The 25784-nt window shown below is 50.0% G+C and overlaps 2 protein-coding genes across 3 annotated transcripts; both read left to right on the plus strand.

Annotated features, from left to right (window-relative positions):
* The first annotated feature begins 6813 nt into the window (after positions 1-6813).
* Positions 6814-8713, plus strand: LOC140712855 (uncharacterized). Its single transcript, XM_073021342.1, has one exon. It carries the CDS (start codon positions 7075-7077, stop codon positions 7591-7593), a length of 519 nt encoding a protein of 172 aa, XP_072877443.1. The 5' UTR covers positions 6814-7074; the 3' UTR covers positions 7594-8713.
* Positions 8714-17711: 8998 nt separating this feature from the next.
* Positions 17712-20395, plus strand: MFSD5 (major facilitator superfamily domain containing 5). Of its 2 annotated transcripts, none has more exons than XM_008003406.3 (2): positions 17712-18057; positions 18808-20395. In XM_008003406.3, the coding sequence occupies exons 1-2, from the start codon at positions 17727-17729 to the stop codon at positions 20175-20177; spliced, it is 1701 nt and encodes a 566-aa protein (XP_008001597.2). In that variant the 5' UTR covers positions 17712-17726; the 3' UTR covers positions 20178-20395. The 2 variants fall into 2 exon arrangements, with proteins under 2 accessions (XP_008001597.2, XP_008001596.1); XM_008003405.3 differs by lacking the exon at positions 17712-18057 and adding an exon at positions 18080-18253.
* The last annotated feature ends 5389 nt before the right edge of the window (positions 20396-25784 follow it).

Here is a 25784-nt window from a genome sequence, read left to right on the forward strand (position 1 = left end):
CGCCCCGCCTGTGTGGCAGGGATCCTGCCAAGAGGCTGCAAAGTTAACCCCTCCTGCCCTGCCCTAGTGGTGGCTGGCGGGAGGAGGGCGGGCCCAGTTGTGGTTTGGGAATGTGGCCCTAATTTTCCCCTCCCCCTTCCAGCACATCTGTACTTGGTTTACAGTGAATGAGCCTCCTGTCCTCATGAACCAGGCGAGGGCACCACTCCCTCCCTGGCCGGGCATTCTGACACAGAACCAGGCACCACCCGTGACACTCTCCTCTCCCTGCTGAGTTATCATCTCTCTGAACTCTTCCCTTCTCCTTCTATAGAGGGGCTTCGGGTTGGTCCCAAAGATCAACAGCTGGAGCTCTGACACAGTGTGTCTAGGTAGCAAATGGGGCCAGGGAAGCTTAAATCGGGGGACAAAACACTTGGGGTAGCCTTTGAAGACAGAGGGAGTCAGAATTCCAACTGTCTCTGCCCTCCCTTTGTCTTGGTTTGTCTGTCTGTCTGCCTGGGTCTTTGTCTCTGGTGGGCGTTTGTCTATCCATCCGTCTTGGTAACTGTAGCTCCTCCCTTCTGGCGGCCTCCTCGTCCCCAGCCGACGACAGCAGCCAAGCAGCGATGCCCAGGAAGACCCGCCCTATGCCGGCCCCTCCCCTTGGGATTGCCACTGCCTCCACCCCCCGCCCCTCTACCGCCCCTCCCCAGGACCCAGTGACTGGGGTCTGTTCACTGCAGCAGTTTGGAAGTCAAACCAAGCAGCAGCAGCAGATTGGGGGACAGGGAAGAGGGGCATTGTGAGGGCTTCAGATTCTTCTCCCCAGCTTGCAACAGAGCCAGCTTTCTGTCCAGAGAGTCCAGGAGGAGGCTTGGGAAGAGGGCTACCCACTCTGGAAACTGGTAGAGGGGGCTCCCCTCATTCCTCTTTCCCTTGGGTCATCCCTATTTCTAGGCTTTGCTCGGTTTGTGGCTGCTCCACTCTGTCACCCTGGCAACTTGGAGAAATGATATCTTGGGGGCCCTAAGACCAGGCTTTGCTTGCTCCCCTCATCCCAGAGCAAAGACCAAAAGGAGAGATTATGAGGAGAGGAAAAGGATGCAGATATCTGTCCCACCTGTCCTGAAAGTCATGGGGAAATGACCTATTCAGTGTCCTGATGCTGGAGGGGGTGGACAGTGGTGAGGATGAAAATTGCCCCACCCTAATTTTCACCCTCACCCCCTCCCAACCCTCCAGCATCAGGACACTGAATAGGTCATTTCCCCATGCCCAAATCTGGTGGTGTGGGGGATGTCCTATGCCATGCTCAGAGGTGTCTGGCAGATGTCTATGGGGGGTGGTGGGGGAGCTGTGTTGCAACCCCCAAGGACATCATTAAGGCATGGAAGTGCTCTCAGGGCTTGGAGACCAGGGCACCCAGGGAGAGCGTGATGAAAACATGTTTTGTACAACATGTGTCCTCTCTTTTCCCTTCTTCCTCTCCTCTCCCACCTCCTCCCCCTAGGCAGGCTCTGTGCCAGTGCTGATGCCAGCCCTGCCTCTGGTTCTTGCTCCACTCCATCCCTTGTACCAGGCCTATTCTGCTGCTTGCCAGCTCGTTGACTCTTCTGGTGAGTGAGTTTGTGTGTGGAAGGTCCTTACCAGCCCCAGTGCTGCCCAGAACCCCACATAGAATAAGGACTTAATTTTGAAGCTCAGGATTTTAGGATTAACCTAAACCGCTCTGGGAATTTCTTCCCTGAACAGGCACCATGCATTAATTCAACAAATCTTTATTAGGCATCCACTATGTGATAAGCACTGTGCTAGGTTCTGGGAATACCCAGGCATGGTCCCTGGCGGGTTCACAGTCTGATGGAGTCAGATGTTAACCAAATAATCCACAAAACTGCAACTGGAATAATCAGTGTGGAGAGGCATGAGGTACGATGAGAATGGAGCAGAGGAGCATTCCACCCCTGCCAAGATCAGGAAAGTCTTCAGAGAAAAAATGAGAGGAGATTAGAGAGAAGGAAGGGCAGTGAAATATATGTGCTACTCAAGAGTATGTACAGAGTCCCTGGAATTGAGGTCCTGGCCCTCAGCCAGTCTGCTCCCCCAAAAAGAAGAGGGTCCTTTCATTCCTGTGACCTGCTTGGATTTCAATATGCCATAAGGGAGGGATGGTAAGCACCTCCTCGTGGTCATAGCAGGACGCTGAGATACCAGAATACATTCATTTCCTCCAGAAAGGGAAACAGACACAGAGAGGGAAGACAACTCACAGGCTGAGACTTGAGATTATACTACGGAAAACAAGGCTCCATGCTGGCAAATCCTCCAGGGTGAGGGATTCCTGCATTTGCCCAGCTGGAGCCTCACCAGACAGAAAGCCTTCTCCTCTGAGCCTGCTTTACCATGCCCCAGCCCCCCCTCCCCGATCCAGCCCTGACCTGTCCCACTCCCTGGAGCTAGCATGTCTGCCTCCACAGTTGCCTGGAGTATGTGTGAGGTGAGTGCTGCAGGTGTCTGCCAGCCAATGTGTGGGTGGATGTAGCTGTCTGTTTTGCACAGAATCTCCATCCAGGGGATACGGGGTTCTCTCTCCTCTGTCCACTGGAGAGCTTCCAATTCCTCCTATCCAGACACCAAAGTTTCAAGTTTCTTCCTTTCTGAAAAGGAATTGGGGGCCCTTTGAAAGAGGGAGCAGGCTTCTTTGTGGCTGTGCCTCCTCTAGAGCCAGCAAAGAGGTCATGGAACCAATGGGGTTAAATCCCAGCCCTGCTCTGACCCACTTTCCTCCCTGTGCCCACATCCCCTGGGGCCAGGGTGTTGGGTGGGGCCAGCCTGGCACCCCCACACCCACACCTGGGACTTCCCCTGGATGGAAACTCCCAGAACCCAGGCATCCTGCTTCCCCTGCCAACTCCCACCAACTCCCTGGGTTCTATTCAGCTTCAGTTAGATCTCCCTGTCTGCCAGCCTTTGACCAAACTACATCTCTGCACCAGCCCACCCTTTGATGCCTGGCTGCCCCTTCTGTAGGACTCCTTTGAAGAAAAGATGTGGAGCTGGGGGAGGGGGTTGTGGAGAAGCCATCTTTTATTGAGCACCTACTATGTGCCAGGTATTGTGCTAGACATGTACATTATCTCATTTAATCCACAAGTCAGGGAAGTCCAGAGAGCCAGCAATTATCATCCCCACTTAACAGAGCAGGGAGTAAGAACTGGAGAGGTTAAGTGACTTGCTCAATATCACACAGCTAGGAACTGGCAGAGCTAAGATGGGAACCCAAATCTTGGTGGTCGTGAGCTCTCTTCACTATAGCAGCGTTCCTCCACTTCTCCTGCAGCTGCCCACCTCTCTATGGGATGAGAGACTTAAGAAATTCAGTTTAATCCAATTCAGCAAACATTGAGTATCTGTTATGTGCCAGGTACTGACAGGTACCAGAAATAAAGAGATCACTGTCCTCGAGGTCTGGTGGGAAAGACGAGCATTTGGAAGTGCTCTAATGTCAGCATAATGACCTGAACAAGGTGGCATGGAGCTGAGAAACAAGTGGTACTTTTATTTCCTCCTTCTGTACAGAGCATATAAATACATTATAAACAGTATACAGAATAAATGGAATAAAGTCAATACCTACTTCATTGCCATCCAGGTCAAAAAATTGAGTATTTCCTATACTTTTAGAAATTCCCCATGCATCCTTTTCACAATTCCCTCAGTCCCCTAAAAAGGAACCACCATCCTGACGTTTGTAATAATCGTAAACACAGAAATTACTTGTTTTTCTATATAGTTTTAGCACCTGTGTATGCCTTCATGAACAATACTGCTCAACTTTGCCTGTTTTTGAACTTTCTATAAATGGAATGATACTCTATTACTTTTTGCTTCCTACTTATTTTGTTCAACTTGTGAGATATATCCAAGTTGTTACACATAGCTGTCTTCCTATTATTGCATAATACTCATTGCATGGATATGCCACAAGTTATTTTTTTCATTCTACTGTTGGTAAATGTTTGAGTTGTTTTCAGTTTGGACTGTTATAAACAATGTAGCCATGAACATTATTATTACTATTTTTTTGAGACAGAGTCTTGCTCTGTCGCCCAGGCTGGAGTGCAGTGGCACCATCTCAGCTCACCACAAGCTCTGCCTCCTGGGTTCACGCCATTCTCCTGTCTCAGCCTCCCAAGTAGCTGGGACTACAGGCGCCTGCCACCACGCCCGGCTAGTTTTTTGTATTTTTAGTAGAGACAGGGTTTCACCACGTTAGCCAGGATGGTCTCGATCTCCTGACCTCGTGATCCACCCGCCTCAGCCTCCCAAAGTGCTGGGATTACAGGCGTGAGCCACCGCACCCGGCCAGGAAGCAGAACTTTCTTTCTTTCTTTCTTTCCTCCCTCCCTCCCTCCCTCCCTCCCTCCCTCTCTCTCTCTCTCTCTCTCTTTCTTTCTTTCTTTCTTTCTTTCTTTCCTTTTTGAGACAGAGTCTCACTCTTGTGGCCCAGGCTAGAGTGCAGTGGTGCAATCTCAGCACACTACAACCTCCGCCTCCCGAATTCAGGTGATTCTCCTGCCTCAGCCTCCTGAGTAACTGGGATTACAGGCGCCCACCACCACACCTGGCAAATTTGTTTTTGTACTTTTAGTAGAGATGGGGTTTTGCCATGTTGGCCAGGCTGGTCTCAAACTCCTGACCTCAGGTGATCCGCCCACCTCAACCTACCAAAGCACTGGGATTACAGGCATAAGCCACCAAGCCCGGCCGAAGCAGAACATTCTAACCAGGAGCAAGCATAGGGCCAAGAAGACCCACACAATTTCTTGCCTAAAATCCTCAGAGGTTTTCTATTTATCTTATTATTTTTTATTTTTTATTTATTTATTTTCGAGACAGAGTCTCACTTTCTCACCCAGGCAGGAATGCAGAGGTCCAAACACAGCTCACTGCAACCTTGACCTCCCAGACTCAAGTGATCCTATTGCTTCAGTGCCCCAAGTAGCCGGGACTACAAGCGTGCACCCTCATGCCCAACTAATTTTTTGTATTTTTTTTTATAGAGACAGGGATTTTGCCATGTTGTCCAGGCTGGTTTTGAACTTCTGAGCTCAACCTATCTGTTCACCTTAGCCTCCCAAAGCACTAGGATTACAGGTGTGAGCCACCATGCCGGCCTTTAGTTTTAGTTTTAGTTTTATTATTTTTTGAGACAGGGTCTTGCTCTGTGCTCCCGGCTGGAGCGTAGTGATGTGATCTTGGCTCACTGCAGCCTCTGCCTCTTGCCTCAGCCTGCCGAGTAGCTGGGATTACAGGCTCATGCCACCAAGTTGGATAATTTTTAAAATTTTTTTGTAGAGAATGTGGTCTCACTATATTGCCCACGCTAGTCTTGAGCTTCTGGGTTCAGGCGATCTTCCCCTAGGCCTCCCAAAGTGCTGAGATTACAGGCAGGAGCCACCTCGTCCAGCTGTTTTTCCCTTTTTACTTGGAATAAGATCCAAGTCCCTGCCATGGCTCACAAGACCTGCGTGGTAGGACCTCTGCCTTACTCTCTGACCTGTGCCACTATGACTCTCCTTTTGCTCCTGGCACTTGCCATCCCCACTCTCTGGAATGTTCTTCCACTAGATATTTCCATGGCTTGCTCTCTCACTTCTTTCAGGTCTTTGCCTCAGTGACACCTTCTCTAACCACCGAATTTTAGATTGCCACCTCCAGCCTTCCTTATTTCTTTCTCAGCTTTATTTTTCTCCATAACCCAGCCATTCGGGTTCCATTCAGCCTCGGTCCAGGTCCGCTCTGCCTCCTCTGCCAGGTTTTGATAGACTGCATCTCCCCCAAAGCCCTTAAGGGTGGTCATACCTGATTGGGGGCTGGTCTAACTGTCACTTCTGATAGAGTCACTTTTTATCACATCACCCTGGGATAAGAATAGCCTTTCTCATGCTCTGAAATAAGCTTAGTTATATGTTTACCTGTTTGCTTTTTGTCCCCACCCCACTCCACCCCTCACTTTTATGGGAACTCCGTAAGAGAAGAAACTTAGCTATCTTGTCCATTACCAAGGCCAGTGCCTGATGCATACTAGGTCTCAAATAATGCTTGACCAGGCTGGTTGTCAGTCTCCCAGAGAAAGCTGGGCACCCCCTACACTCACATCTGGGACTTGGTCTCCCTGGAAGGTCCCAGAACCCAGGCATCCCACCTCCTCTGCCAGCTCCCAACTACATCCCAGACTCCGTCTCTTAGAGCCCTCCTGTGGCCACTGCTATTGCCTGCTGCTGCTTCCCTGTCCCTTATGGGAGCTGTTTGGGGGCCCTGAAACAGCAGCTCTGGAGGTTGGTGTTGGAGAGACTCAGGCATCAGGAGCCTAGAGCTCAATAAATTTTTTTTTTGTTTTTTTGTTTTTTTGGGGTCTTTTGAGACCAAGTTTCGCTCTTGTTGCCTAGGCTGGAGTGCAATGGCGTGATCTCAGCTCACTGCAACCTCCACCTCCTGGGTTCAAGTGATTCTCCTGCCTCAGCCTCCCGAGTAGCTGGGATTACAGGCATGTGCCACCACGTCCAGCCAATTTTGTAGTTTTAGTAGAGACGCGGTTTCTCCATGTTGGTCAGGCTGATCTCGATCTCCTGACCTCGGGTGATCTGCCCACCTTAGCCTCCCAAAGTGCTGGGATTACAAACATGAACCACCATGCCTGGCCAGGAAATGCTTTTTGATTGAGTAAAAGAGAAGACTTCAGAGATGACAGGGCCTCGCCAGGTGACGAAGGGAGCAGGGGTACTCAGAGCAGAAGGACCAGTGTGAACAAAGGACTGGAGGCCTGGGAGTACACGTCATATTTGAAGAACGTGTTCTGATCTGGTGCTGTTGGAGGATTTTCAGGGGAGGGGGGTTGTAGGAGAACTTTGCCGGCCTGGAAGGGGAGGGCTGGAAGAGGAGGGCTGGATGTGGAGGGCTGAGCTCCCTGCAGGATCAGCAAGGCTCAGCATGTCTTAGGTTTAATCCTGCCCCCCACCGTCCGCCCCTCCTACTCCAACCCTGTCCTCCCCTTCACCCAGCCCCCAGCCTGACCACAACTGCAGCTGAATGGACTTCTCTCTGGGCCTACGCTTGGGGCCTCGGAATAAGAAGCCTGCCCACCAAGAGCCTCCTGCCCGCTCCAGGCATGGTCCACCTGCAGCCTCTCCTTGTCTGTCCTGTCCCCCCTCTGCCTATGCCTTCCCCTGCCCTGGCTGTCCCCCACCCCCCTGTTCCTGCACTGCCTGTCCCTCTAGTGCAACTCCCTGCCCAACTTGTCCTAGCCTCCCGGGCCCATCCTGCACCTGCTCTTGCCCCCGCTGCCCTGCCTGTCCTCCCTTGACTTGTCCCCATAACTCCTGTGTCTCATGCTCCGGTCCACCCTTGACCTGCTGCCACCCCTCACCCTGCCCGGTTTACCCTTGCTCCGTGAGCCAAGCTGCCTGTTTGAGCTCCCGTTTAGGCTGCGGTGACAGCTGTAGCTGTGGCCGAGGGGCTGCCTGGGGGCCTCCAGGCTCCCTTGGCTGCTGTAGCTGCTGCTTCAGGGGACAACAACGAAGTTCTCAGGGGCGCTGTCTGATAATTTAGGTGGACTGTTGCCCACCAGGAGACTGCCAGTCTCCTGGAGCACTTCCGTACTCCTGCCCTGGCAAGGAGGCAGGAGCTGGGTGGAGTGGGAGAAGGATCAGCTGGACCCTTCCCTCAAGCAGGTAGAGGCAGCTGGCTTCCCCCAGTCCTGGGGAGGTGGCAGTGGGGATCTGCTTTGAAGTTAGTTTCTGGGTGTGCTCCTGCTGGTTCCAGAACCTCTTCCTCTGCAACCTCTGGAATGGAAAGTGTTCTTCTCAGGGCCTCCCCCACGGCCCCTGAAGGTGAGCAAGTTCGTCATTTCTTCCCCTCCACTGAGCCTCCATTGGAGTCTCCTCTGCAGTTCACATGAATAAATGGACTCTTCCTCTAGAGGAGCTGGAGGATCCTGGTCCAGAGGCCACTTCTTCTCCCTCTGACCTACACCCAAGATTGACCCAAGAGTCTCTGAATCCCTGACCTCTCACCTTGAGTCAGGCAGAAAGGGTCAGTGGCTTTTGGACCAGAAGAAGAGGCTGAGTGGAAGATATTTGGTTCCTCTCTCCACTTGGAAATCCTTGGCATCCTTTGTGGTCTTTTGTTTCTAGCCAGGAACCCTCTACCTGGATGTCTTGTCTTTCAAATCTCTGAGAGTTCACTCAGCCTCATGACCTCAATCTTGCAGCAGTGATCCCATCTGTGACATATAGGCTCATCTGGCATGGGGATAAGGGAAGCTGGGAACCCTTGACTCAGGCTCCTAAGGATGGCATCCACACATAGCTAGCTGTAAGTCTCCTGTCCCCAGGGGTGGGACTGGGAGATAAGACAAGCCACCCAGAGATAGCTGAGAGCCAGGCTCGGTGGGTCATGCCTGTAATCCCAGCACTTTGGGAGGCTGAGGCGAGTGGATCACCCGAGGTCAGGAATTCGAGACCAGCCTGGCCAACATAGTGAAACCCCATCTCTACTAAAAATACAAAACAATTAGCTGGGCATGGTGGCGCGCATCTGTAATTCCAGCTACTAGGGAGGCTGAGGCAGGAAAATCGCTTGAGCCCGGGAGGCGGAGGTTGCAGTGAGCCAAGACCAAGCCATCGCACTCCAGCTTGGGCAACAAGAGTGAAACTTTGTCTCAAAAAAAAAAAAAAAAAAAAAAAAGAGAGAGAGAGATAGCTGGAAGTGGAAGTGGGAGACTCTGGTACCTGCCTGGGACGAGCTCCTAGGCTGAGAGCCCCTCAGCACCGCTCCATGTCTCTCCAGTTTTCTGGCTCCTGCACTAATCTGTTTCAAGCTTCTTTTTCTTAGCTGCCTTCTCTAGGACTCCTTTCGTTCTTGTCTTTCTAGCTGTTTATTTTTCCTTCTGTCTTTCTACTTCACTGTCTCCATTTCTGTTTCCTCCTCACTCTCTGTCACTGGGACATTTTGCCTTCGCCTAATTGTATCACTACATCTGTTTTCCCCACTCTCTATCCCTCTATTGCTCTATCTAATTTGAAATCAATTTAACATATGTCTTCAGCACTCTAGGAAAGGTTAAAAAATTAGCATATGTGTTTTTCTTCCCCCTTGTCTGTCTTAATCCTTGTCTTCATGCTTATTTTCTTCCTTGGTCTTTCCTTTTCCCTCATATCTCTCTGCTTTTCTGTCCTGTTCTGCTTCTGGGTGCATTTCATTCTTTTTGTTTTTTGTTGTTAGTTTTTTGTTGTTGTTTGTTTGTTTTTTGAGACAGGGCTGGCTCTATCACCTAGGCTGGAATGCAGTGGTGCAATCAGAACTCACTGCAGTTTCTAACTCCCGGGCTCAAGTGATCCATCTCAGCCTCCCAAGTAGCTGGGACTGCAGGCATGCACCACCACTCCTGGACAATTTATTTAAATTATTTTGGAGACAGGTTCTCACTATGTTGCCCAGGCTGGTCTCAAACCCCTGGCCTCAAGCAAACCTCCCACCTCAGCCTCCCAAAGTGCTAGGACCACAGGTGTGAGCCACTGCACCTGGCCACATTTCATTCTTGATCCCTTCTATTTCTATTTCCCTTTCTTTGTCTCTCTTTATGTCTTCTCTATCTAGCTGCTTTTTCACTTCCTATCTCTCTTTCTGTCTCCCCATATCTGGTTTGCTCTTGTACTGCCCCATCCCCCCATCTCCCTATCTCCCTGGGTCCTACACAACAGAGCACACCATGCCTGTCTCATGTTTTTGTCATTGCTGCCCAAGGGCCAGAGCACTGAGCTCTCCACCAGTGTCTGTCATGGACACACAGTGCATGCCCTGGAGTGAGCCAGGGGTAGACATGTCTACCAGAATAGCCCTTCCTTTCCCCACTCACTATCCAGGCCATTCATTCCTGCTCAGCTTTAAGCCCAAGCCTCTTTTCTTTCTTTTTGTCTTTCTTTTTTAATGATACTTCTCCCAAATTCTTATTCTGGAAGTTGGCAATTAAAAAATAAAAAGAAATGGCTGGGTGCAATGGCTCATGCCTATAATCCCAGCACTTTGGGAAACTGAGGTGGGTGGATCACTTGAGGTCAGGAGTTCGAGACCAGCCTGGCCAACATGGTGAAACCCCATCTCTATTAAAAATACATAAATTAGCAGGGCGTTGTGGCGTGTGGCTGTAATTCCAGCTACTTGGGAGGCTGAGGCAGGAGAATCACTTGAACCCAGGAGGCAGAAGCTGCAGTGAGCTGAGATCACGCCACTGCACTCCAGCCTGAGCAACAGAGTGAGACTCCGTATCAAGAAAAAAAAAAAGAATTAAGCAAAAGAATTAAGCAGTTATTAGCCGGACGTGGTGGCAGGCACCTGTGGTCCCAGCTACTCGGGAGGCTGAGGCAGGAGAATGGCATGAACCCAGGAGGCGGAGCTTGCAGTGAGCTGAGATCACGCCACTGCACTCCAGCCTGGGTGAGAGCGAGACTCTGTTTCAAAAAAAAAAAAAAAAGAATTAAGCACTTATGCTGCCTGCATGTATAAACTGTATTTCAGGATAGCCAAATAGCTCTAATTGGTGAAGACAACTTCTTATTTACAGAATACTTCCAGTTAATGTGGAAGGAATATGGAATTAGAAAAATCACCATTTTGTAACTCCTAATGAAGTAACCGATCAAAGCAAGACTCACCTAATGGATGAAACCAAAGATGATGGGTGATGGAGAACTTTACAATGGAAATTGAGCTGCCACAACCTAACCCCACGGATGAATCTTAGCTTCACTAAAAGTGACACAACCAGGCACTGTGTACCTCCTGATGTGACATAATCTGAAGCACTCACCACCACCTATGAAGGAATCTTGCCAAAGAAACAAACAAACAAACAAAATTGAACATAAACCTAATCAAACTTCTAGTGCTGACTTCCATTTAACAGGAAATACAGGGAATGAAGGAACAAATAAAATGACACAATAAGGAAGTAGGTAAACGCCCCCAGAATGTGTGACATTCTAAAGGAAATCTGACCCCATTTCTTCAACTAGTGAATGGCTGGGCAAAAAAAATGAGAAGGGACTTAAGAAGACAACCATTACATGGAACACAAGGACCTTGTTTGGTTCCTAATTTGGACAACTCAACTGTAAAGACAGTTGGGGACATGTAATTATGGACTGGGTATTTATGATAACAAGGAAGCAGTGCTAATTTTGTTAGATATAAAAATGGCTCTTGGGTTATAGAAGAGAAGGTTGTTATTTCCTAGAGATGTATGCTGAAGTATGGAGTGAAGTGACCTATTTAATTTTAAATATTTCAGCAGAGAAAAAAGGACAGAAAGGGGCTGGGCGTGGTGGCTCACATCTGTAATCCCAACACTTTGAGAGGCTGATGCAAGAGGATCACAAGGTCAGGAGATCGAGACCAGCCTGGCCAACATGGTGAAATCCCGTCTCTACTAAAAATACAAAAATTAGCTGGGCGTGGAGGCGCACGCCTGTAATCTCAGCTACTTAGGAGGCTGAGGCAAGAGAATCGCTTGAACCCGGGAGGCGGGGGTTGCAGTGAGCCTAGATCGCGCCATTGCACTCCAGCCTGGACAACAGGGTGAGACTGTCTCAAAAAAAAAAAAAAAAAAAAAGAATATGTAAGTTCTGGCCTGGTTCAGTGGCTCACGCCTATAATCCCAACACTTTGGGAGTCCGAGGTGGGTGGATTACCTGAGTAAAGGAGATTGAGACCAGCCTGGCCAACATGGTAAAACCCCATCTCTACAAAAATTACAAAAAATTAGCCAGGTGTGGTGGCAGGCGCCTGTAATCCCAGCTACTCGGGAGGCTGAGGTAGGAAAATCGCTTGAACCTGGGAGGTGGAGGTTGCAGTGAGCTGAGATCGCACCATTGCACTCCAGCCTGGGTGACACAGCAAGACTCTGTCTCAAAAAAAAAATATATGGAAGTTCATAGAACTATGCTCTCTACCTTTGTGTATGTTTGAACATTTCCATAATAAAAGAGTTTTAAATGATGTTCCTCTGGTAAGCATGGTTTCCAGTAACTCCCAGAGCATTCTTCCCACTTGCTCTGAAAGCCAGGACTTACCCTTTGGCTCCCCATGCACAGATCCCAGCCCTTTCTCCCCTCCACCCAGGCCACCCTTTATCCCCTGTAGTTCTCTGCTGGCACAGTCCCCACATTTAGGACCTTTCCCAGCTGTGCTTCACAGCTCTGAGGGGCCAGAGAGACCTTAAGAAGTATACATATTTTGAATAGGTCCTACAATAAACAAAAATACACCAAAATAATATAATATTGCTTTTGGTCCCTATTAGGTGCTTCTGAGCAAAATACAATGCAATAATGGTAGAAAACTGGCCTCCATCCTGTGAAATAGAAGGCAAGGGATGTAAGGTCATCCTGTCTCATCCACTGCCTTCATCCAGGATGATCTGCACCCCAAAGGAAATACCACTAAGAATTCAGAGACTCAGGCTGGGTGCAGTGGCTCACACCTGTAATCCCGGCAATTTGGGACACCAAGGCAGGAGGATCACAAGGTCAGGAGATCAAGACCATCCTGGCTAACACAGTGAAACCCCATCTCTACTAAAATACAAAAATTAGCCAGGTGTGGTGGCATGCGCCTGTAGTCTCAGCTACTTGGGAGGCTGAGGCAGGAGAATCGCTTGAACCTGGGAGGCAGAGGTTGCAATGAGTTGAGATCACATCATTGCACTCCAGCCTGGGCAACAGAGCAAGACTCCGTCTCAAGAAAAAGAATTCAGAGACTCACTGTCATGAGTTCAAGAGGCTGAAGCCCAGGACTGGGATGGAGGGCACTTACTGAGTAACCCTGGGAAAATCATGATTTTTTTTTTTTCTTTTTCTTTTTTCTTTCTTTCTTTTTTTTTTTTTTTTTTTTTTTTTTGTTGTTGTTGTTGTTTTTGAGACAGAGTTTCGCTTTTGTTGCCCCGGCTGGAGTGCAATGGCGCGATCTCAGCTCACCACAACCTCTGCCTCCCAGGTTCAAGCGATTCTCCTGCCTCAGTCTCCCGAGTAGCTGGGACCACAGGCATGCTCCATCATGCCTAGCTAATTTTGTATTTTTAGTAGAGATGGGGTTTCTCCGTGTTAGTCAGGCTGATCTTGAACTCCCGACCTCAGGTGATCCACCCACATGGGCCTCCCAAAGTGCTGGGATTACAGGCGTAAGCCACCGCAGTGGCTTTTTCCTTTTTTAAAGACAGGGCTTGTTCCATCACCCAGGCTGGAGTGCAGCGATACCATCAGAGCTCACTGCAGTCTCCAACTCCTGGGCTCAAGCAATCCTTCTGCCTAAGCCTCAGGAATAGCTGGGGTTACAGGCACCCACCACCATGCCCAGACAGGGGTTTCCCTAGTTGCCCAGGCTGGCCTCAAACTCCTGGCCTCAAGAGATCCTCCCACCTCAACTTCTTAAAGTGCTAGGATTACAGGTATGAGCCACCAAGCCTGGCAGAAAGCATGATTTTTTAAATTTTTATTTATTTATTTACTTATTTATTTTTGAGACAGAGTCTCACTCTGTTGCCCAAGTTGGAGTGCAGTTGTGCGATCTTGGCTCACTGCAACCTCCACCTCCAGAGTTCAAATGATTCTCCTGCTTCAGCCACCTGAGTAGCTGGGATTATAGGCATGCACCACCAGGACCCAGCTATTTTTTTTGTATTTTTCGTAGGATGGGGTTTCGCCATGTTGGCCAGGCTGGTCTTGAACTCCTGGCTTCAAGAGATCCGCCCACCTTGGCCTCCCAAAGTGCTGGGATTACAGGCGCAAGCCACCACGCCCAGTCGGAAATCACGATTTTCTGTCTTAGTGTTTCTAGAGGAAAGCATGGGAACCATCACCCCTTTCTACTCTTCACTAGTTTGCCAGCTAGGGATGAAAGCGCTTTGGAACTTGTAGGATATAAACCAGCTGTTTTATCATAAGAAAGTATTTCTCTAGGCTGGACGCGGTGGCTCACACCTGTAATCCCAGCACTTTGGGAGGCCAAGGTGGGTAGATCCCTTGAGGCCAGAAGTTCAAGACTGTTTTGGAACAGGGTCTCATTCTGCTGCCCAGGGTGTAGTGCAGTGGCGTGATCTCGGCTCACCACAACCTCTACCTCCCGAGTTCAAGCCATTCTCCTGCCTCAGCCTCCCAAGTAGCTGGGATTACAGGTGTGTGCCACTACCGCCCAGCTAATTTTTGTATTTTTAGTAGAGATGGGGTTCCACCATGTTGGCCAGGGTGGTCTGGAACTCCTGACTTCAAATAATCCACCCACCTTGATCTCCCAAAGTGCTGGGATTACAGGCGTGAGCCACCATGCCTGGCCAAAAGAAAATATTTCTCCAGATGTAATCCCAAACCCTCCTACCCTGTCTCTAAACTTTAGTATTTAAAAAAAAAAAAAAAAAACCAACAGGCTGGGCGCGGATCACCTGAGGTCGTGAGTTCGAGACTAACCTGACCAACATGGAGAAATCCTGTCTCTACAAAAATTCAATATTAGCCAGGGGTGGTGGAGCATGCCTGTAATCCCAGCTACTTGGGAGACTGAGGCAGGAGAATCACTTGAACCCGGGAGCCAGAGGTTGCAGTGAACTGAGATCATGCCATTGCACTCCAGCCTAGGCAATAAGAAGCAAGAGCGAAATTCTGTCTCAAAAAAAAAAAAAAAAAAAAACATGTACTGATCTGCTGTGCAGGTAGGTGAACTAGTGTAATTGCAGAAACTATGTAAGCTTGGAACTGGAAAGATTGGGGTCCCAGTTCTGACTCTGTCTTTTACTATGTAACTCTAAACATGTTACCTAACTTTTCCAACTCTGGTTAGTACCTACTATATGGATTGTTGTGACAATAAGATGAGATAAGTCATCTACAGCAGTTGGACTAAACCTTCTTTATTTATTTATTTATTCTTTTTTTTTTTTTTTGCGACGGAGTCTCGCTTTGTTGCCCAGGCTGGAGTGCAGTGGCGCGATCTCAGCTCACTGCAAGCTCCGCCTCCCGGGTTCACGCCATTCTCCTGCCTCAGCCTCCGAGTAGCTGGGACTACAGGCACGCACCACCACGCCTGGCTAATTTTTTGTATTTTTAGTAGAGACGGGGTTTCACCATGTTAGCCAGGATGGTCTCGATCTCCTGACCTCGTGATCCGCCCGCCTCGGCCTCCCAAAGTGCAGGGATTACAGGCGTGAGCCACCGCACCCAGCCTTATTTTTATTTTTTGAGATGGAGTCTGACTGTGTCGCCCAGGCTGGAGTGCAGTGGTGCGATCTCGGCTCACTGCAAGCTCTGCCTCCCAGGTTCACACCATTCTCCTGCCTCAGCCTCCCGAGTAGCTGGGACTACAGGCACCCGTCACCACGCCCAGCTAATTTTTTGTTTTTTTTTTTAGTAAAGACAGCGTTTCACCATGTTAGCCAGGATGGTCTTGATCTCCTGACCTCGTGATCCACCCGCCTCGGCCTCCTAAAGTGCTGAGATTACAGGCGTGAGCCACCGCGCCCGGCCTGGACTAAACCTTCTTTTTTTTTTTTTTTTTTTTTTTTTGAGACAGAGTCTCGCTCTGCCGCCCAGGCTGGAGTGCAGTGACCGGATCTCAGCTCACTGCAAGCTCCGCCTCCCGGGTTTACGCCATTCTCCTGCCTCAGCCTCCCGAGTAGCTGGGACTACAGGCACCCGCCACCACGCCCGGCTAGTTTTTTGTATTTTTTAGTAGAGACGGGGTTTCACCGGGTTAGCCAGGATGGTTTCGATCTCCTGACCTCGTGATCCGCCCATCTTGGCCTCCCAAAGTGCTGGGATTACAGGCTTGAGCCACCGCGCCCAGCCTTGGACTAAACCTTCTTAAAACTCCTTAGGTACATCATAACTGATACGTGTTAACAGTTAATATGGGCCAGTACTTTCAATATTAATTTACATGTTACTCATTTAGTCATAGAATATTTATGAAATATTTATGATTAATACATATCAATGACTGTTTTAAGTATTGGAATACAGGTGAACAAAACAGATAAAAATCTGTAGGGAGAAGAGATAGTAAATATTTACTTATTTATTTACTTAGAGACAAAGTCTTACTCTGTCACCCAGGCTGGAGTGCAGTGGTGCAATCTTGGCTCACTGCAACCTCCGCCTTCTCTCGTCCCTCAGCCTCCTGAGTAGGTGGGATTACAAGCGCGCACCACCAGGCCCATCTAATCTTTTTGTTTGTTTGTTTGAGACAGAGTCTTGCTCTGTTGCCCTGGGCTGGAGTGCAGTGGTGCAATCTCAGCTTACCGAAACCTCTGCCTCCCAGGTTCAAGCGATTCTCCTGCTTCAGCCTCCCAAGTCGCTGGGATTACAGGTGCACACCACCACGCCCAGCAAATTTTTTTGTATTTTTAGTAGAGATGGGGTTTCACCATGTTGGCCAGACTGGTCTTGAACTCCTGACCTCATGATCCGCCCCCCTCGGCCTCTCAAAGTGCTGGAATTACAGGTGTGAGCCACCGCACCCAGCAATTTTTTGTATTTTTAGTAGAGATGGGGTTTCGCCATGTTGGCCAGGCTAGTCTTAAATTCCTGGCCTCAAGTGATTCACCCATCTTGGCTTCTCAAAGTGCTGAGATTACAGGTGTGAGCCACCACACCTGGCCGAGATAGTAAATAAATAAACAAGGAAAATACATAGTGTACTGTAGAGTAAAAGCAGCAGAGAGAATAGAGAATTGAAAGGAAAATAGGTAGATTACTGTGCTGGAGGTGGTGGTGTTGCTATTTTAAACAGGAGGGCCACGGAAGGCCTCTCTGATCAGGTGACATTTTTTAAAAATTTGTTTTATTTTATACTTTTTTGTGAGACAGAGTCTCGCTGTCAACCAGGCTGGAGTGCAGTGGCGTGAACTTGGCTCACTGCAACCTTTGCCTCCCCGGTTCAAGCGATTCTCCTGCTTCAGCCTCCTGAGTAGGTGGGATTACAGGTGTCCACCACCATGCCTGGCTAATTTTTCTATTTTTTTAGTAGAGACAGGGTTTCACCATATTGGCCAGGCTGATCTTGAACTCCTGACCTCAAGTGATCGACCTGCCTCGGCCTCCTAAACTGCTGGGATTACAGGTATGAGCCACCAGGCCCAGCCAAGATCAGGTGACATTTGAACAGAGAACTGGAGGAGGTGATGGGGGAACCACGTGGATATCTTGGAGAAGAATTGTACAGGGAACAGTGTGCAAAGGCCCTGGTGGTAACCAATATAGATGTAGTAGGAGGCAGAGTAGCAGGGGATGAAGTCAGAGGAGTGGCAGAAGGTCAGAGGACAGAGGGTCTTGTAGACCATTATAAAGATTTCGGCTTTTACCCTTAGTGAGATGGGAAGTCATTGGAGGCTCTTGAGGAGATAATACGGAAGCTGTAGAGAGGTTAAATAGCTTTTCCAAGGTAAAACAGCTTGAGTGGCAGAAGGTAGGGAGTTAAGCGCCAAGGCTGAAGTTCTTAACCCTATGCTGCATTTGGGCATTGCTCTCCTGTGACTTCAAAGAAACTGGGACACTGGGAAGTTATGCGGCTTGCCTAAGGCCACACAGCTGGTAAGTGACAGGGGCAGGATTGCGCCTTAGTCTGTCTGCAGCCCGACTCCAAGTTCTTTACACCACACCGCCTCCCTCAGGTGTCTGGACCATACTGGCTTCTCTTGCATGGAGGTCACTGAAGTGGGAGAGGAGGCAAACCGAGGAGACCGTCTCGGCTTCGGGCGGCGGTGCTGTTCCTTAGGAAACTCCAGCCCTTGGCTCTACCAGACTGCGGGCATCTTTCCCGAGCAAGGCACGGAAGAAAAGAAAATTGGCCTTTATTTCGGGGTGGCCCAGCAGGCATCCAAGAGCCAGAGGAGCAGGTGTCACGGGAGAGCGGCGAGCAAGGCCAGGCCAGGAGGAGCAACCGCAGCTGCCCACGGTCGCCCCTTCCTGACCCACCCCAGGTGTCCGGAGTTCCGCGCCCGGGTAGGGGAAGGAGGGCGGACGGGGCGGGGTTTTGGCGCCGCGCCCCCGTCACGTGACGAAGCCATCATGGCGGCGGCCAGAGGCCTGCCCGGCTCCCGGAAGCAGGCTGTGAGGGGCGGGAGCGCCGCTGGAACCCGAGCTGGAGCCGGAGCCACAGTGGGGAGGGTGGCCGGGCGGCCTGGAGCCGGACGTGTCCGGGGTGTCCCCGCAGACCGGGACAGCAGGTGAGATGGAGTCTGGGCGAGGTGCAAGCGGATGTGGCATCGCTGGGCAGGGGCTAGGGGGCGCAGTGAGGCGCCAGTGACCTGGAGGAGTGGGCATCTGAGATGCACACGCATGACCCTGAAGCAACTCGAGAGGCCTGCGCGGGTGGGAGGGATGCCCGGGACAGAGGATGAGACACTGAGGGCAAAAAGGGGCTCCCCTTTTTGGGAGGATGGGAGGTAATAGAAGGACGTGTGCGGGAGGTGCTGTGGGAAAGGGCAGTAGAATTTGGGGGACCGGGATTATTGGAAGGGACTCCCTCTTTACAGGCAAGGATGGGGTGAGTGCTCAGTCCTCTCCCCTGTCCTCTTACCCCTCCCTGCCCCACTGTGTCCCAGGAGACAGCTCTGGCGGGGCCACTCCTCCCACCCACCCAACTGGTCCCTCCGGTCTGAGATTCTGGGGAGTGGAGTTGACGGGGTTGGGTGGAGCTGCCTTCTGCTTAAGACAGTCGGCCGCTTGACTTTGCTGCCCGAAGGATGGATATGACTCTGACCCCCACCTCTCTTCCCAGGTCGTCGGGGGCCCACCATGCTGGTGACTGCCTACCTTGCTTTTGTAGGCCTCCTGGCCTCCTGCCTGGGGCTGGAACTGTCAAGATGCCGGGCTAAGCCCCCTGGAAGGGCCTGCAGCAATCCCTCCTTCCTTCGGTTTCAACTGGACTTCTATCAAGTCTACTTCCTGGCCCTGGCAGCTGACTGGCTCCAGGCCCCCTACCTCTATAAACTCTACCAGCATTACTACTTCCTGGAAGGTCAAATTGCCATCCTCTATGTCTGTGGCCTTGCCTCTACAGTCCTTTTTGGCCTGGTGGCCTCCTCCCTTGTGGATTGGCTGGGTCGCAAGAATTCTTGTGTGCTCTTCTCTCTCACTTACTCACTATGCTGCTTAACCAAACTCTCTCAGGACTACTTTGTGCTGCTAGTGGGCCGAGCACTTGGTGGGCTGTCTACAGCCCTGCTCTTCTCAGCCTTCGAGGCCTGGTACATCCATGAGCACGTGGAACGGCATGACTTCCCTGCGGAGTGGATCCCAGCTACCTTTGCTCGAGCTGCCTTCTGGAACCATGTGCTGGCTGTAGTGGCAGGTGTGACAGCTGAGGCTGTAGCAAGCTGGATAGGGCTGGGGCCTGTAGCGCCCTTTGTGGCTGCCATCCCTCTCCTGGCTCTGGCAGGGGCCTTGGCCCTTCGAAACTGGGGGGAGAACTATGACCGGCAGCGTGCCTTCTCAAGGACCTGTGCTGGAGGCCTGCGCTGCCTCCTTTCAGACCGCCGTGTGCTGCTGTTGGGCACCATACAAGCTCTATTTGAGAGTGTCATCTTCATCTTTGTCTTCCTCTGGACACCTGTGCTGGACCCACATGGCGCCCCTCTGGGCATTGTCTTCTCCAGCTTCATGGCAGCCAGCCTGCTTGGCTCTTCCCTGTACCGTATTGCCACCTCCAAGAGGTACCACCTTCAGCCCATGCACCTGCTCTCCCTTGCTGTGCTCATCGTCGTCTTCTCTCTCTTCATGTTGACTTTCTCTACCAGTCCAGGCCAGGAGAGTCCAGCGGAGTCCTTCATAGCCTTTCTACTTATTGAGTTGGCTTGTGGACTATACTTTCCCAGCATGAGCTTCCTACGGAGAAAGGTGATCCCTGAGACAGAGCAGGCTGGTGTACTCAACTGGTTCCGGGTACCTCTGCACTTACTGGCTTGTCTAGGGCTCCTTGTCCTCCATGACAGTGATCGAAAAACAGGTACTCGGAACATGTTCAGCATTTGCTCTGCTGTCATGGTGATGGCTCTGCTGGCGGTGGTGGGACTCTTCACCGTGGTAAGGCATGATGCTGAGCTGCGGGTACCCTCACCTACTGAGGAGCCCTATGCCCCTGAGCTGTAACCCCATGCCAGGACAGGATAGCTGGGACAGACTCTTGAATTCCAGCTATCCAGGATTGTACAGATCTCTCTGTGACTGACTTTGTGACTCTGTCCTGTGGTTTCTCCTGCCACTGCTTTGTGTTTGGGAGGACATGATGGGGGTGATGGACTGGAAAGAAGGTGCCAAAAGTTCCCTCTGTGTTACTCCCATTTAGAAAATAAACACTTTTAAATGATCATTGATTTGATTTACTCATCCTTACCTGTAGCCTTCTCAGTAGTTTCTGGCGAGTGGGCAGCTAGAGGTTTTTTGTTTTTTGTTTTTTCATTTTTTTATTTTTTGAGACGGAGTCTTGCTCTGTCGCCCAGGCTGGAGTGCAATGGTGCGATCTCGGCTCACTGCAACCTCCGCCTCCCAGGTTCAAGTGATTCTCCTGCTTCAGCCTCCCAAGTAGCTGGGATTACATGTGCCTGCTACCATGCCCAGCTAATTTTTTTTTTTTTTAGTAGAGATGGGGTTTCACCGTGTTGACCAGGCTGATCTTGAACTCCTGATTTCAGGTGATCCACCCACCTCGGCCTCCCAAAATGTTGGGATTACAGGCGTGAACCACCACGCCAGGCCCAGCTAGAGGTTTTGAGGTGGGATTATCAGCAAAAGTTTTCTCTTTCTAACCTCTCCAAGGCTGTCTCCAGTTGAGACTGAGAACTATGGAACTGTTCTCAGCAGAGCTGTGTGGGAAGGGCCTGAGGCCCCTAGGTCCTCCACATGCCTCTGTTGCTGGACAGGCACTGCCCCCAGTTGTCAAGCAGAACCCTTGCTTACATCCAGGGTAAGATGATCTCTGTAGCACATGGGGTAGATGCCCAGTATGCCAGGCCACTGAGCAAAGATTCCAGGGGCTTGGGCTACTGCTGTGACCACCTCTTCGGCAAAGCCAGGGCCCTTCCTACCAAAGTAAGCTTGCAGCTCAGCACAGGCCTGCTGCCTGCCTTTTGCCTCTGTGGCTATGAATGCAACATTTGTCCAGCATCATCAGGGTCTACCAGATCCTTTATCCCTGCATGAAACTGAAGTGAAAGGCTGCCAAGGGGAGAGAGTGGTGCATTGCTGAGGGACTAGGATATCTTGTCTATACCTGACTCTCCCCCACCCAGCCTGAATGAGGGTGAGGGAGCCATCAGGGCAGGAAACAGTACTAGTGAGCCAGTTCTGTGGGTCCCTCCCTGCCTCACCTCTGATTGTATCTGCCTTTCCTCCTCCCACCAAAACCTGGGCTTCTCAGGGGAAGCACAGCCAGCTTTAAGAAGGGTAGGAAGGGAAGGAGGGTAGGCTCAAGGATGTGTCCTGGAATGTGCTTGGGATGGGCATGGGGGACACCTATCCCTTCTGGAAAAGGGTTGATGACCTTTCCTTGGGTCCCAGACTACTTCTCAGACAGAAAGATGCAGGATGTTCCAAGAACTGCAGGTCCCAACCTGTGTGGAAAGATAGCATCAGCAGGTGCTGGTGGAATGCAGGGTGGAAGGGCTTCTGCAGGGTGAGGCCAAGGGGAGGAATGGGTAGTGGTCTCAGTTCCCTTCTCAGACCAGAAAAAAACATGTTGCCCCACCCAAGCTTCAGGGAATAGAGGTTGAGATTAAGTAAGAAAAAACGTATCAGCCAGGTGTGGTGACTTACACCTGTAATCCCAGCACTTTGGGAGGCCAAGGCAGGCAGGAGTTTGAGCCCAGGAGTTTGAGACCAGCCTGGGCAACGTGGCAAAACCCCATCTCTACAAAAAATAGACAAATTAGTTGTGCATAGTGGCATGTGCCCATAGTCTGAGCTACTTGGGAGGCTGAGGTGGGAGGATCAATTGAACCTGGGAGATCGAGGCGGCAGTGAGTGATGATTGAGCCATGCCACTGCACTCCAGCCTGGGCAACAGAGTGAGACTCTGTCTCAACAAACAAAAAAAAGAAAAGGTATCTTTTCTACTACACCCCTACTCCTGCCACTCATCATCTCAAGACTAAAGACAGAGTCTTGCAATAACTCCACTTCCTCTTTCTGCCCTGTTGGGCTAGACCTAGATATACTTTATAGTTAGTTATTTGTAGACATTGCGTCTCTTTCTATCATGCTATGATCTTGAGGGGACGAGGAAATAGTCTTACTACCTTTATCTCCTGCATATATACACACAAGTGGATGCTTTCCTCATGGCTGTGCTCAGTACATATCCGGAGAGGAGACAGGCTAGCTCACACCTGGCTTTTCAGGAGACACTTGATAATTTGTTGTTTTGGATGACAATAATTATCATTATTATTGTTTTTTGTTTTATTTTGTTTTTGAGACAGGGTCTTGCTCTGTCGCCTAGGCCAGAGTGTAATGGCAGGAACACGGCTTACTACAGCCTCGACCTCTTGGGCTCAAGCAATCTTCCCACCTTAGCCTCCCGAGTAGTAGGGACTACAGGCAGCACCACCACACCTAGCTAATTTTAAAATTTTTTGTGTAGAGACAAAGGTCTCACTATGTTGCCCAGGCTCATCTGAAACTTCTGGATTCAAGCCATCCTCCCTTCTCAGGCTCCCAAAGTGCTAGGATTACAGGTGTGAGCCACCACACCTGGCCTGACGGTAATTATTTAGGGGCCCTCACCTTCCTAAGTGATATAGAAACAGAGGGCTAGGGGAGATTAATGAGATTCCTTTAGCTTTGTCCCTGCTGAGCTTGCTTCAAAGGTGCTGGTAGCAAATAGAGTGGAGAGGGTTCTTTCCTGTCAGACTCACAGCGTCTTAAGAGCTGGAAGGCATCTTAGAGATTATCCATTTGGCCTTAAACATTTTTTATTGAGCACCTACTATGCCATGTGTTTTACTGCTAGGTACCGGTGATATATATATTTATTTATTTATTTATTATTTTTTTGAGATGGAGTCTCGCTCTGTTGCCAGGCTGGAGTGCAGTGGCATGATCTTGGCTCCCATGTTCAAGTGATTCTCCTGCCTCAGCCTCCCGAGTAGCTGGGACTACAGGCATGCCCCACCACACCCAGCTACTTTTTGTATTTTTAGTAGAGACCAGATTTCACCATGTTGGCCAGAATGGTCTCAATCTCTTGACTTCGTGATCCACCCACCTCAGCCTCCCAAGGTGCTGGGATTACAGGGATTACACTCGTGAGCTACTGCGCCTGGACTTATTTATTTATTTACCCAAGAGGAAAATCCACTTAAAGAAAGCAAATAACTTGCCTAAGGGCATGTAGTAAGTGAGTGATGAAACTAAGACTACACCTTGCCTCAGGTTGCCAACCCAGTGCCCCTCTATGACACATGCTGCCTCTGTCCCATGGGCCTTCACTTACCCGTCTTTTAGCCTCCATCCCTGCTTCCCCATCTGAAGCTCTGTCCCTGGAGAACAGCAAGAGCAGGAGCATTTGGCTATCTGATCCACTTAGGGGTATCTGTCCAGATTATTCAAATGAGGGATTGATTCACCAGGTGCATATTCCCTGCAAAATGCTGCTCATGATGCTCCACCAAGAGGTCCCATAAGGGAAGTGATTAAAAATGTGGATCTGAGGCTGGGTGTGGCAGCTTACGCCTGTAATCCTAGCACTTTGGGAGGCCGAGGTGGGCGGATCACGAGGTCAGGAGATCGAGACCATCCTGGCTAACGTGGTGAAACCCCATCTCTACTAAAAATACAAAAAAAATTAGCTGAGCGAGGTGGCGGGAGCCTGTAGTCCCAGCTACTCGGGAGGCTGAGGCAGGAGAATGGCGTGAACCCGGGAGGCGGAGCTTGCAGTGAGCTGAGATGCGCCACTGCACTCCAGCCTGGGCAACAGAGTGAGACTCCGTCTCAAAAAAAAAAAAAAAAAAAATGTGGATCTGAGGGCTGGGTGCGGTAGCTCATGCCTGTAATCCCAGCACTTTGGGAGGCCGAGGCAGGTGGATCACAAGGTCAGGAGATCAAGACCATCCTGGCTAAGATGGTGAAACCCTGTCTCTATTAAAAATACAAAAAATTAGCTGGGTGTGGTGGCAGGCGCCTGTAGTCCCAGCTACTTGGGAGGCTGAGGCAGAAGAATGGCATGAACCCAGGAGGCGGAGCCCAGACTTCGCGACAGTGGGAGACTCCGTCTGAAAAAACAGAAAACAATGTGGATCTGGCCGGCACAGTGGCTCACTCCTGTAATCCTGTAACTTTGGGAGGCCAAGGCAGGTGGATCACCAGAGGTCAGGAGTCGAGACCAGCCTGGCCAACATGGTGAAACCCCATCTCTATGATAATACAAAAATTAGCCAGGCATAGTACTGGGCGCGTGTAATCCCAGCTACTCAGGAGGCTGAGGCAGGAGAATCACTTGAACCTGGGAGGCAGAGGTTGCAGTGAGCTGAAATCATGCCATCATGACATTGCACTCCAGCCAGGGCAACAAGCAACAAGAGTGAAACTCCATCTCAAAAAAAAAAAAAGAGCCCAACTGCCTGATTTGAATCTGGCTCAACAACTCTGTGCCTCAGTTTCCTCATCTGTGAAATGGGGAGGATAGCATAGTTTCAACCCCTAAGGGTTCCTGTGAGGATTAAATGCATCATTGTACTTAAGTGCTTAGAACAGTATTTAGCCCACAGTATAAGCACTACATAAGTGTTTGCTTTTATATTTTATTTCTTAACTTCTCCAATCCAGCTGAGCCTATCTGGATTTGAGTGTGGAAATGAGTGGACAAGACTGTAATGGGGTGCAGAACTTTCCAATGCATCTCAGTGATTGGGGGATTCCCAGCAGCGTTTGTCCTCAGTACTGGTCCAGATGCAATTATCGAGCTATTTGAAAAGGCTTCTACTCTGGGGTATGTGAGCATCTGAGCTGGGTGTCAGTGTGTTCCACTTGAACCCATTTCCTCTTCCTCTAGTGGGAAGGTCAGCTTGGGGTTAGACTGGATACAACCACCATCTTTCACTAAGAGGCTCCTGATTTTCTGAATTTCCATCCAGCTGGAAACATGATTATTTGATCTGGAGCTTTTAAGCGATCCTGAGGAGAGAAGAGAAACATCCCAAGGACCCAGGAGCCAATGGATGAGGAGGCAGGAGGACTGGGGCAGGAAGACAGTACAGGATTCTGAGGCCTGGAGGATGACCTCTTCCTGGAAATTCAGTCCCTGCCCTGGGAGGGGAGGGGCTGTTCCCAGCTAATGGTCAGCTGAGTCTAGGTACTCTCCTCATTGCTATTCCCCTAACCCCAATCCTGTGGTTTTCCCTGTCCTTTTTATTATTTTCTGCCTCCCCATAGAACCACAGATTGGAAATGTAACACAAACGAATGTCATGCTTAGGATCAGATCTGAAGTTATAAAAATACCTCACATTTACTTTAACTGTTTTTTCCATAAAGTTATAGGGTCTCATTGTAAAATGGTCAAATGCAAAAACAGAAATGCATATGTAATACACATATGTGAATATCAGTATGTGCTAATTATGTTATAGTAGTATATTAAAATACGTATATTTGTATTGCTATATAAATATACAGTTAACATTTGAACAACAGCAAGCCACTGACCCATGGCGCAGTTCAAAACCTGCGTATGGCCCTTCCTTCCTTCCTTTCTTTCTTTCC

The sequence above is a fragment of the Chlorocebus sabaeus genome, chromosome 11 (assembly GCF_047675955.1).
Source record: "Chlorocebus sabaeus isolate Y175 chromosome 11, mChlSab1.0.hap1, whole genome shotgun sequence".
NCBI lineage: Eukaryota > Metazoa > Chordata > Mammalia > Primates > Cercopithecidae > Chlorocebus > Chlorocebus sabaeus.

Coding starts and splice junctions, on each gene's coding strand:
- LOC140712855 (XM_073021342.1), top strand. CDS start 7,075: ATGGACTTCTCTCTGGGCCTACGCTTGGGGCCTCGGAATAAGAAGCCT.
- MFSD5 (XM_008003406.3), top strand. CDS start 17,727: ATGGAGGTCACTGAAGTGGGAGAGGAGGCAAACCGAGGAGACCGTCTC. Junction 18,058..18,807: donor AGGAGGGCGGACGGGGCGGG/GTTTTGGCGCCG, acceptor CTCTCTTCCCAG/GTCGTCGGGGGCCCACCATG.